The 13,243-nt window shown below is 39.7% G+C and overlaps 1 protein-coding gene across 3 annotated transcripts in view; it reads left to right on the top strand.

Annotated features, from left to right (window-relative positions):
* Positions 1-13,243, top strand: part of IGF2BP3 (insulin like growth factor 2 mRNA binding protein 3) — a 178,940-nt gene that overhangs the window by 124,560 nt on the left and 41,137 nt on the right. For all 3 annotated transcript variants that reach the window (XM_039522900.1, XM_039522901.1, XM_039522902.1), the window contains 2 exons: positions 600-735; positions 4,663-4,794. In XM_039522900.1, coding sequence (XP_039378834.1) covers positions 600-735; positions 4,663-4,794 — 268 coding nt within the window. The remainder of the gene's footprint in view (positions 1-599; positions 736-4,662; positions 4,795-13,243) is intronic.

The following is a 13,243-nucleotide window of genomic DNA, read 5'->3' as shown; positions in this document are numbered from 1 at the left end:
ACACTACTTGACAAAGAAGGAGATTACTTACCTTGTGCAGTAACTTGAGTTTTTCAAGATGTGTCCCCCTGTGGGTGCTCCACTACCTACTCTCTTTCCTCTCTGCCTCAGAATCTCTTTCTTTAGACTTCTGTGATTGAGAAGGAATTTGAGTTCTCAAATTCTGCTCCTCCTTTTCGGGCCCAAAGGTGTCTGGGGCGCACAGGTGTGGACCTGCAGACACTGCTGACAAAGATCTCCAGTCAAGAGGTGGGTGTATATCCTGATGTGAGGCACCCAGAGGGACACATCTCAAAGATCTCAGGTTACTGTCCAAGGTAAGTAATCTCTCCTTGCTAGAATCTGTGACACATCCAAGCAAATCTTAACCATTTGACACTGAATCACATTGCACTAATTTTACTCCAGTCTTTTGTGAGGGAAGCATTCTTTCAGATTCTGTTAGAACCATGTTTGAGTTCTGCTGCAAATTGATCCTGTATGTTCCATTGTTCCAGGGAAAATCTGCCAGTTTCAAAATTCCCCAGCTTCAACTGATAAGTTTTGATTACCATCTACTGTTTGAATAGTAATTAATTGGATTTCTGTTTTGTCTGCAGACTGCAGGACTTGACACTCTATAATCCTGAACGGACCATTACAGTTAAAGGCAGTATTGAAACTTGTGCCAAGGCCGAGGAAGAAATAATGAAGAAAATCAGGGAGTCCTATGAAAATGATATTGCTGCTATGAATGTGAGTCTTTTTTTATGGCTTGGTCCTTTTTGGAAGTTTATTTCTGAGAGATTCTTTAAGTCTATATTTATATATATTGGATCTCTTTTGGGTAGGGAAAATTGACTTAGATGAAGGAAATGAAGAATAATTTTACTTCAAAAGTACCTTCCTTTGTCGTCTTTGTGGAGACTGGAAAGGAGTTTTTATGTGTTATGAATGTTCATTTGATGCCACAGTAGTATAAATTACTTGAAGGACATGCTTTCTAGTTTCCTGCTGCTGTTCTGTTTTTAATATAATAAGAGCAATTTTTTTATTTGGTAACTTTAATCTGTAAATGAGACTTTTCCTTAGTTTCCTATTTTCTCATGTATAGGACTCGCTCTTTAATTTGGGAGTAGAAGTATGTCCTTTTTAATTTGGAAGGTAAAGAAATTGTACGCCTATGAAATATAGTTGCTGATTATCTAATGCAAAAAAGTATTACCCTGTAATTCGACAGTGTCACAGGTAGAGATTGGTAGACCAGAGAAGACTTGGGTAAACCATCCTCCAAAATGTGGAAACATGGACCAATTGCTAACTTTAAGAACAAAAGAATAGTACAAGCATGTAGGGAGAAAATCAGAAAGAGTAAGGCACAAAATGAGTTACTCCTAACAAGAGACATAAAAGGACATAACAGGAGGTTCTATTAGGAGCAATAGAAAGACAAAAGAAAGCGTAGGTCCACTACTTAACGGGGAAGGAGAGCTAATAATGGATGACACCAAGAAGGCTGGGTGTTCAATGCTTATTTTGCTTCAGTCTTCACTAAAAAGGTTAATTGTAATCAAATGCTTTTACACAATAGTAACAAGAAGGGGGAAAGAACACAAGCCAAAATAGGGATAGAAACGGTTCAAAAATATTTTGATAAGTTAGATCTATTCAAGTCGGCAGGATATGATGAAATTCATCTTAGTGTGCTTAAAGAATTAACTCAAGCAGTCTCAGAATCACTAGCAATTTATCTTTGAGAACTCATGGAGGGCAGGTGAGGGTTCCAGAGGACTGGAGAAGGTCAAATATAATACCTATCTTTTAAAAAGGCAACAAAGAAGACCTGGGGAATTTTAAGCCAGTTAGCTTAACTTCGGTACCTGGAAAGATACTGAAACAAATTTATTAAACGATGAGTTTAAGCACCAAGAGGATAATAGGATAATTAGTATCCAATATGGATTTGTCAAGAACAAATCATGCCAAGCCAATTTAGTTTCCTTCTTTGACAGGGTTACTGACCTAGTGGATAGGGGGAAGATGTAGACGTGATATATCTTGACTTTAGTAAGGCTTTTTATAGAGCCCCACATGACATTCTCATAAGTAAAGTAGGCAAATGTGGTCTAGATGAAATTTACCATAAGGTGAGTGCACAACTGGTTGAAAGCAAACTGTTCATAATTACTCCTGAGTACAGCCTGTCAAAATGGGATGAATCTAGTGGGGCCCTGCATGGGTCTGTCCTAGGTGTGATACTACTCAACATTTTCATTAATGCCTTGGATGATGGAGTGGAGTATGTGCTTATAATACTTGTGGATGACACCAACATGGGATGTGTTGTAAGTACTTTGGAGAATAGGATTGGAATTCAAAATGACCTTGATAAATTGGAGAATTAGTCTGAAATCAACCAGAAAAAATTAAGTAAAGACACATGCAAAACACTACACTTAGGAAGGAAAAAATCAAATGCACAACTACAAAATGGAGAATAACTGGCTAGGCGGTAGTGCTGCTGAAAAGGACCTAGGGCAGTGATTTTCAACCTGTGGTCCATGGACTTTTGGGGGTCCACAAAAAGTTATTACCATAGAACAGTGGTTTTCGCCCTGTGGTCTGCAGAACCCTAGGGGTCCACAGACTACGTTTAAGATTTCCAAAGCAGTCCACATCTCCATTTGAAATTTTTTAGGGGTCCGCAAATGAAAAAAAGTTTAAAAGCACTGATTATGGGGTTGTAATGGATCACAAATTGAATGAAAATCAGCAGTGTGATGCATTTGTGATGCAAAGGAGGTAATTGTTCTGCTCTACTCAGCACTGTTGAATCCTCACGTGGAGTACTGTGTCCAGTTCTAGGCACCACCTTTTAGTAAAGATGTGGACAAAATGGGGAGAGTCCAGAGGAGAGCAACAAAAATGATAAAAGGGAATGAGGAAAGGTTAAAAAAAGACCTGGGCATGTTTATTCTTGAGAAAAGACTGGAGGGGGATGGGGACTGATAAGTCTTCAAATATGTTAAGGCTGTTTATAAAGAAAATGGTGGTCAGTTGTTCTCCATATCCGCTGAAGGTAGGAAAAGAAGTTATCTGCTTAATCTACAGCAAGGGAGATTTAGGTTAGCTATTAGGAAAAAACGTTTTAACTCTAAAGATAGATAATACTAGAATAGGCTTCCAAGGGAGGTTGTTGAATCCCGGTCATTGGAGGTTTTTAAGAACAGATTGGACGAACTCCTGTCAGGGTTGGTCTAGGTGTAATTGTTCCTGCTTCAGTGCATGGGGCTGGACTAGATGACCTCCTGAGATCCCGTCTAGCCCTACGTTTTTATGATTCTATGAAAAATTCAGATATATATCAACACTTAACCAAAACCTTCTGTTCTGGATGTCAGGTGGGAAATGTCTTTCAGTTGCCGGTGTTTCCTGCTTGTCCAGACTGATCAGAAATACCAGGGCTGTTCTTCACCACCTTCGCAGTGGGTGGGAAGTATGTTGGGGTTTTTTTCTAATGCTTTATTGGATGGATTTTGACCAGTCATTCCAAGTTAGTTTGTTGCCCTATAGCTGCAGTTTTAGCTTGGTCTTTGGCAATAAAGGAATCCCTAGCAGCTAATGTCCCACAGTTTGTTTCTAGTGATGGCCTTAAATGAGGTCTCTGTCCCAGCTGTAACAGGTTTAATATTTCAAATTGTATGGCAGGAAAATAACTTGGCGGGGGAGGAGGGGAAGAACTGGAGCTTAACTGAAGATTCTGGAGTGTGTTAGAATGTTACAACACCTCCTTGTAATTAGGCATGGTAAAATTGCCCAGGAACAATCTAGTCCAGTGGTTCTCAACCCGTGGGCTGCTTGCGGCCCAATCAGCAAGCAGCTGCGGCCCATGTGACATCCTCAGGGTCATACAGGTAGTATATACACCTGTACCCAGATACAACGCAATCCAATATAACACGAGTTCGGATATAATGCGGTAAAGCAGCGCTCCGGGGGGGGGGCTGTGCACTCCAGTGGATCAAAGCAAGTTTGATATAATGGGATTTCACCTATAATGCGGTAAGATTTCTTTGGCTCCTGAGGACAATGTTATATCGAGGTAGAGGTGTATATTGTGTTGATGTGGCCCACAGTGGTAAATAGCTTGAGAACCATTGATCTAATAAGTGACATGCAGCTTCTATATAGTTAATGCTAACTCTGTGAGCACTGTGGGGGAATTTCACACTAAACACTCTGCAGTCCACCTGCAGTTTTAGCAGTGTGGGAGGTAAGGAGAATTAGTGGTTATGGGTGGAGCCGCTCTGTTTCTAAAGGACTGTTGACTTCCTATCACAAAGTCAAGCAGGTTTTTGTACTAAACCTTATTCTAAGCATGCGGTCTAAAGGTCTGCCTGTCACTTGGATTTCTTTTCTCCAATCTTGTGGGCCACTTCATTGAAAAATAAAGTTGTAGTGAGAGACACCTCACTGTCTGTCACATTAGAGCCAAGCTTTTAACCTTATTGGCCTAAGTGAGTTGTCTGGGTTATAGGTCTGAAATCTGAATCCTCAAGAATGTAGATTTAAAATAAAACATTGGGATCTTTACACAAGAGGCTATTACATTGTTCCAACTAGGATTTTGATTAAATTTAATAACTTACATTGTAAAGCTAAATAATTCTTCTGCCGTTGCAGCTTCAAGCACATTTAATTCCTGGATTAAATCTGAATGCCTTGGGTCTGTTCCCACCTTCTTCTTCAGGAATACCACCTCCCACAGTGGGTGTTGCCTCTGCTGCCGCTGCTACTTCATATCCACCATTTGGGGTAAGAAGCTTTCTTACTTTTGGCTATATTATATTGGCAAAAAAGGGTGCTGTCGAAGTTTGACTACTGTTGAAGGGTAACTGTAACATAAGGTAATGCTAGTCAAAGCTTGAAAAAAAGAAAAACTTGGCAAAGACCCAGGTATGTCAGTGTTCTGGCAACAGTTTACTGGTAGCACAGTTCTTTTGTGTTTTTACTTGATGTAATGTGCAGGGTTTGTTTGCTGAATGCTTTCAGCTTGGCTTGTTTATCCTGTTTCCACATGAAAGTTATCTAAGGTGGTTGCAGAAGAGTACAAACACTCAGTGACTGTTGTGTAAAATTATCAGTGATGAATTTATCAGTGAAATCAAACAAATGAGATTTGGAAAAGTATGAAACCCTGTTTTCTAAACACATGATAGAGATTTTCTTTTATATCCCTGCAGAAAAATAAGTGCAAGTTTATACTTCACTCTTAAATGACTTAGAAAAACACTTTGTCAGCGGTTACAAGAAATAAAGCAATCTATATAAGCCTCTCTCTCCTATCTGGTTTCCTAATATGAAGAAAAATATAGCATTTGATAATAGATTAGAATTCTGTGTAGCAAAAACAAATTATCTTTCAATACAGAATTTTTGTGTATGTACAAAACCTACTGGTATACAACAACACTAAGTACAGTAGAACCTCAGAGATACAAACACCAGAGTTACGAACTGACCAGTCAACCACACACCTCATTTGGAACTGGAAGTACACAATCAGGCAGCAGCAGAAACAAAACCAAATAAAGCAAATATAGCACAGTACTGTGCTAAATGTAAACTACTAAAGAAAAAGGGAAAGCAGCATTTTTCTTCTGCATAGTAAATTTTCAAAGCTGTATTAAGTCAATGTTCAGTTGTAAACTTTTGAAAGAACCAGCATAAGGTTTTGTTGAGAGTTGCAAACATTTCAGAGTTATGAACAGCCTCCATTCCCAAGGTGTTGGTTACTCTGAGGTTTTACAGGATACAGGTGATGGTTTATACAGATTAATCTGTTGGAAGGTGTGTGTGCATAGAATAATGCTCTCTGAAAAGAGAGTGTGAGGAGTCATGGTGTGCTCTTCAAATTCTTTGCTTCTTAATGTTCTTAGGGGAACCGTTTGCTTGCTGCATAGCAATATTTTTCATCACAGGGACCCACCAGGAATCATTCTAACAAGGGAAGGTTCTTGTCTGCAAACTCTCTGCAGTTTTTGGAGGCAGGGAGGAGGTAATTTTTCGTCACTTCTCTATCACTAGCCTCCATGGTTACCAACTCAGTAAAAGATTACTAGGTTTTCAAAATGAACTATTAGAACAAGCTACTGGTAAGACTTTACAAAGCCCAGAGACCTAACAGAACTTTTTACCATCTTCTTTACTGAGAATCCCTTTGAGTTAACTTTTAAATTTATTAATATTGAGCAACACTTGATGGGCAAAAATGCAGTGCTACATATTGGCTATGGAGGCCCACAGACAGTGTGTTCAAGACACTGGTTGCACTATATATTCACCCCCGTGTCAAAGTCAAGGCTTGGTTACTGCTTTGCAGAAGGCTTTCTTAGCAAATCTCTCATCTCTATATTTGCCATGCATGCTGTACATGAAGCCAAATTCACCATAAGATAAGAAATTGTGAACTTGATTAAATAATTGCACTCAGATGGGCTAACTAACTATACAGATTGTACTAGGGGTTTCTTTAATATTTTTCCCAGAGAAGTAAGCCAAGGAAATATCACTGAAAGAAAGAGAGAAAATAAATGCCACGCTCATAACATTGTTCATGGGAATGAACGATCTGAGTGTAGGGAGATTCTATACTACACATAGTGTATAATGTTAGTAGCCTTATCAGGAAAATGTTCCAAAAGAGAGCCTGGGAGGCAATCTATGCTATGTTTATACTGCACAGTTTTACTATTAAAAGCAATGCATCCATGAAAAATTTCATTAGTATTGAAGATGAAACTAATCCCAAAATACTTTCTCTGGTTGAAAACTAAAACACATCCTTGGCTTCATTGCTTTGCAGAAAAATGTCATCTGTAGAAGCTGATGGTTTGTGTTTTGGAAACGAAGGATGATTTTGTTTATGCTGGCAGTCACTATTTCTCTTTACATTGGTAGTAGTTATAAATGCTACTTTTCTCCTTGACCTGAACTTGCAAGCTGCCCTACTACTCCTGCAAGAATTCTTGCTTCAACCCCATTTTCCTATTCTATCTTATTCTTCTCAGTTCTTTGTTTTGCTTTCCCTTCCTTTTATTCCTGTAAATTGCTACTGTCAATATATGTCTCTCCGAGTGCCGAGTTTGAGAACTTCCTGCTACCTTTTTTGAAGCTGGCAATGTCAATACACTTTTGTCCCATTTTTCTCTTTTGATCCATCCTCACTCTTCTGTCCCTCCACTCCCTACCGCCAATGAAAAAAACCTATCCAGGTTATTCTTTAGAATCCTGATCGGTTTCCAGGTGGAAGATTCTGGAAATAGGACCTCAAAATGCTGGAAAAGCCCATCAAGAAGTAGGTGCTATTTTATAGCAATGTAGAATTTTTGCAGCTGGAAAGTGGCACAGGCTATGACATGCGTATTTAAGCAGATTCCTAACTTGCTTCCCCATTGTGCTGCTGCAGTCTCTCAACCTCCTAAACATGCTGCTGTCCCAACTGTTAGTTCAACTGGGTTTCTGGTTGCATGGTAAGTAGATATGCAAAAAGCTAAGGAATAAATTGGTGGAAACAAAGGGTAGATATCTGGGAACATCAAGCTGGGGTTCTTTCTTGGAGGTTGGGATTGGGGACTGGCAACAGGAATGGGGGAGGGTGTAGACCATGTGCATTGGGGTGCCTTGGTAAGGCCGGCATGGCTCTGACCCTTGCTGCTTTGATCAGCCCTGCTGCTTGAAGTCTGAGTGGCTCATCACTTTCTGGTAGTGAGGGGCAGGGCTGAGCTGGAAGAGTTGATATAAAAAGTCACTTACTAGGCAACAGAGGCAGCTAACAGGAGTGTTTTGGACGTAGGTTAGAGAGAGAGGTTGAGCTCTGTGATTTCACAGTGGCTAGCGATGGAACTGTGGTGGTGACCTGCATGTTTTCTTTCTTGCCTGAGCTGGAAGGGATTCCTGTGTATGAAGTGCAAGTTGGTGGCTGTGCTGGAAGAAAAGATTCTTGGATTGGAAGGGCAAATACAGATACTACTGAGAATCCGAGAAGCTGAGTAGTTCCTAGATAGCTAGGTTTGGGAAACATCAGTACCCCAGATTGCAGGAACTGATCACTGTCAGAGACAAGACACTGGGCTAGATGGACCATTGGTCTGACCCAGGATGGCCATTTTTATGTTCGTTTAATGCTCTGTTACCCAACTCCCTCTCTTGTATTCAGTGCATCTACTAGTGGAGCAATGCAGTAGGATAGGCATAACAATGCACAGGGCAGGGTGTAAGGCTAAAGGGAACAGGCTCTATAGGGTGGGAGACGGGAACAGGGTCTGGGAAAGGGGGAGGAGAACAAATGGGAGCAAGTCATAGGGTAAAAGCTTCAGGGGATAAGAGAGCAGATTGAGATGAGGAAAATCCAAGTAAGTTATAGGACGGGAAGAAGGATCACGGAGGTGAGGCAAAGGGCAGGCAGAAAACTTGCCAAGGGAGGTTAATGATAAGGACCAAGGGGAATGAGAGGGGCCTAGAGGAAAAGAACCAAGGAGATCAGAACTTTTAATGTAAAGATCTTGACTAGCAACATCCTCTTTCAACAGGAATTCAGTTGTTTGTGCAACCAGGTGGGGTTCTCATCCCACTGATATGAACGGACACTATGGTTATTATTCACAACGTCCTCCGCTTACCTGAAAGTAAAAATACTGCATACATAAACTGCCCTGCACCAAGTGAGCGAGCTGCTAAGGTTCTCCTGGAAGGACCTCCTGTTGAGAAGCCACCTGGCACCCTTTCCAGGCAAGGTCAGGGACCCCGATACTTTGTCACAGTTCCTTTTTAAGAAGGGAAAGTAGCTTGTTGTGAAATCAGTACAAATGTGTCCTTCTTTATGTTGTATTTGCACCCTTACATTTTGGGTTACATGAGGTCAGAGTGGATTTGATTTACATCAAATTGATTTACATCAGGGATTGGCAACCTTTGGCATGCAGTCTGCCAGAGTAAGCACGCTGGCGGGCCGGGCTGGTTTGTTTACCTGCTACCTCCGCAGGTTTGACCGAAACCTACATCTATCTCTGAGTTGTGAAGAATATGTATTAAGGTTATAACAACCAACAATGCACTTTTATGTAGAACAAGGCCGGTTTGTTTACCTGCCGCGTCTGCAGGTTTGGCCGATCGCAGCTCCCACTGGCCACGGTTTGCCGCTCCAGGCCAATGTGCCATAAATGATCTGGAGAAAGGGGTAAACAGTGAGGTGGCAAAGTTTGCAGATGATACTAAACTACTCAAGATAGTTAAGACCAAAGCAGATTGTGAAGAACTTCAAAAAGATCTCACAAAACTAAGTGATTGGGCAACAAAATGGCAAATGAAATTTAATGTGGATAAATGTAAAGTAATGCACATTGGAAAAAATAACCCCAACTATACATACAACATGATGGGGGCTAATTTAGCTACAACGAGTCAGGAAAAAGATCTTGGAGTTATCGTGGATAGTTCTCTGAAGATGTCCACGCAGTGTGCAGAGGCGGTCAAAAAAGCAAACAGGATGTTAGGAATCATTAAAAAGGGGATAGAGAATAAGACTGAGAATATATTATTGCCCTTATATAAATCCATGGTACGCCTCGAATACTGTGTACAGATGCAACAAAGAATCCTGTGGCACCTTATAGACTAACAGACGTTTTGCAGCATGAGCTTTCGTGGGTGAATACCCACTTCTTCGGATGCAAGACAGATGTGGTCTCCTCACCTCAAAAAAGATATTCTAGCACTAGAAAAGGTTCAGAAAAGAGCAACTAAAATGATTAGGGGTTTAGAGAGGGTCCCATATGAGGAAAGATTAAAGAGGCTAGGACTCTTCAGTTTGGAAAAGAGAAGACTAAGGGGGGATATGATAGAAGTATATAAAATCATGAGTGATGTTGAGAAAGTGGATAAGGAAAAGTTATTTACTTATTCCCATAATACAAGAACTAGGGGTCACCAAATGAAATTAATAGGCAGCAGGTTTAAAACAAATAAAAGGAAGTTCTTCTTCACGCAGCGCACAGTCAACTTGTGGAACTCCTTACCTGAGGAGGTTGTGAAGGCTAGGACTATAACAATGTTTAAAAGGGGACTGGATAAATTCATGGTGGCTAAGTCCATAAATGGCTATTAGCCAGGATGGGTAAGAATGGTGTCCCTAGCCTCTGTTCGTCAAAGGATGGAGATGGATGGCAGGAGAGAGATCACTTGATCATTGCCTGTTAGGTTCACTCCCTCAGGGGCACCTGGCATTGGCCACTGTCGGTAGACAGATACTGGGCTAGATGGACCTTTGGTCTGACCTGGTACGGCCTTTCTTATGTTCTTATGTTCTTATGGGCTGCGGGAAGCAGCGCAGGCTGAGGGATAAATGAATAAATGAATGGTTATTTCATTTACCAAAGGTAACTGAAGCAGATATTTATGAAGTCACTGGGAGGTGAACTATCTCCAATTCAACAGGTTAATCATTAATATTTGGAGGATTTTCTTGCCAGGCTGTATTAGGAGGAGAACATCACCAGAGAGATATTTAAATTGTTTTATTTAACTAAATCAACAATGTTAAGTATTCTGGATTTTTATCTTCAACAGCAAACATATAATATTTTAACAAAACAAGCATATGAATTTTTGATTTAGTTAAACATTCAAGTTTTTTTTAAATCAGGTTTGTTTTGTTAAAATTGTTTTTAACTAAAATAGTTAAGTGAAATTTAAAAAAAAGTCAATTTAATTTTTGTGTTGTTTATGTCAGCCAGATCAAGATGAGAAACTTAAAATATTGGCTTCTGCAGCTAACTCAATCATCTTCACCTTCATTTTCCTGTTTGTTCATAGCCTGGAAAAGAAAAACAAGCTCTTCTGCTTTTTCAGGTCCCAAATGATTTCTCAATTTGAAATGAATTAGTCCATAGGAAGAAAATACTCTTTCTACACCGGCAGAAGAAGCTACTGCTATTAAAAGTGAGATTATCATTTCAACAGTCTCTGAACTCAAGTGCTTAAGTGACTTCCACCAGTTCACTGGTGTGACTTGCTTTAAAACATCATCAGCAAACATATATTTCCTGAATGGTTCACCCTTAGCTCTGAAGTTTATTGTAGTTGGCATTATGGAGGGATGATTGCTGGATGTCCATGTCATAGCCAACTCTTCTTCTTCAGCAGTTAAGGTTTGAACTTGGAACCGAGTATTGAGAATATTTGCAAAAAAATGAGCTGGAGATAGTTTGTCCCATTTGTTTGTTTTTATGTTTGTAATTTAACTCTGTCATTGCATATTTTTCTTTTTAAGATCTCACTCAGTTCCTTCCAAATTTCAACAGCGTCAGCAATAAAACAGCTATTTCCCTTCATTTTGTTCAAGGCTACAGAAATAGGCTTCAGGGTATTCGGCATGTGTTCAACATTTCTCTTAAGCCCAATGTTGAGAACTTTGGCTGTGATAGTGCCATCTATTTTTTCATGATTTCGTTCACAGTGTCATCGGAGTAAGCCAGTTGTTGATCTAGTGCTCAAAACAGTCCACTACTGAGTTCCATCACATGTCTTGTGGGAGAGTTAGCTTGGTTTCTCCGACTTTTTTTCAGAGCAGCTGCTGCAAAGTGGTTGTTAAGGAAGTATTTTGCAACTTCCACATTAGCCTTTATTTCTGGAACACTGAAGTCTTTGGCTAGGAGAAAACTATAGTGATCTTGAAGGTGGATAGTCTTCAGAATCCTGTACATTGAGGATGATTCTCCTAAACAAGTCAATGCAGTTATTAAATAATTATTACTATACAGCTCATTTAGTATTACTCACTGCATTCACTGACTACTCAGTACTACTTAAAGACGAAATTGTAAAAGGAATATCTGCCTATTTCAGCAATTAATGTTTTTATCACAACTGCATCTAAAATGATAATACTGTAGAGTAACAACTATATTTTGCTCAAACATGAGAATTCAAGAATAGTCCAGAAGGGAAGACGGACAGTCCTTAAGAAAAGTATGAAATAAAAAAGTTTACTAACCTGAAAATCCTGCATGTTCAGACATGTTCCTTTCATCATCTTCAACACAGCTCCCTCCTGAGAAGAAACACTTCCCATGATGTTGTTTCATTTGGGCAAACAGGCCCTGCATTTCTTTGTTGCACTGTTGGCATTTTGCACACATGCCCGTCTTACCCACAGGTAGAGGAACTTAATTAAAATATTCTCAAACTGGGTCTTTTTTACGGCCTGTTGCCATTGTAGGTTTTCCCTTCTAGTGAGAGAATAGTATGGTAGATCTCAAATCAATAAAGGCTACACTCAAAGACCTCAAGACTTCTGGAATATGCTGCTCAAACAGTTTCACTTTTGTTTCTACTGCCTGTCCCTCCTTTCTCACATTTATCTCCAGACTTCTTCTCCTTGTCCAGATCTATTCCACCCCCAACAATCTTCTATTCATTGAACTTTTTGAAACTTTGCATTTTTAGCAAGAGGTAAGGGATTGACTCTGTGTACACAAATTTGCAGAGGGACAATAGGGTTGAGGTCTGTTATTTCTCACCTCTCTATATTATTTATTTATTTAAAACATTTTTGCAGTTAACAAGCATGTTATCTCTGGAGACACAAATCCACAGTTTGAGAACTGCAAAACTAAGCGTCTCTGATGGTATCTTCTAGACTGAGCACTGAGTCCCATTGGGTAGATGGAAAGATTAACCTAAATAATCTATACAGAAGCCCCTGGAACCCCATAAGATTGGGTCCTTAATCCATGAACTATTGGAACTCGTTTACAAAACTATTTTTAAACATTACATGAATATATTTGTCTCATAGTATAGAATTAGAATTTATAATCCCTATTCCATGATGAGATATCTTTGAGCTATAATGTATCTTAATTAAAATGATCTTTAGATAGGTTTTTTCCTCAAAAAGCATTTTATCAAAACAGATTTTATTTTTTTTTAAATAATTGATTTTTATCCACCCTGCATGAGATCAATTTAAAATGATGCATACAGACTCCTAGTTTAAAAAACAAACAAACAAAAAAGCTGTCTCCTGTACCAAAAGAAAGCAAGTGCTAGGCCTGAAGGCCTTCTCATCTAAGTGTGCCCTCATTAGTGAGTCAGGCTGCTAGGTTGTGTCCTTATTCTACTCCTGCACCACTCGTACAGGTTGGGAGACTTGGAGAAAGCTTTTTGTAGCCATGTTACTTTTCTGCAGAAGAGGTGGGGACCA

The sequence above is a fragment of the Mauremys reevesii genome, linkage group 2 (genome assembly GCF_016161935.1).
Source record: "Mauremys reevesii isolate NIE-2019 linkage group 2, ASM1616193v1, whole genome shotgun sequence".
Taxonomy (NCBI): Eukaryota; Metazoa; Chordata; order Testudines; family Geoemydidae; genus Mauremys; species Mauremys reevesii.
This window is presented reverse-complemented; position numbering and strand designations above follow the sequence as displayed.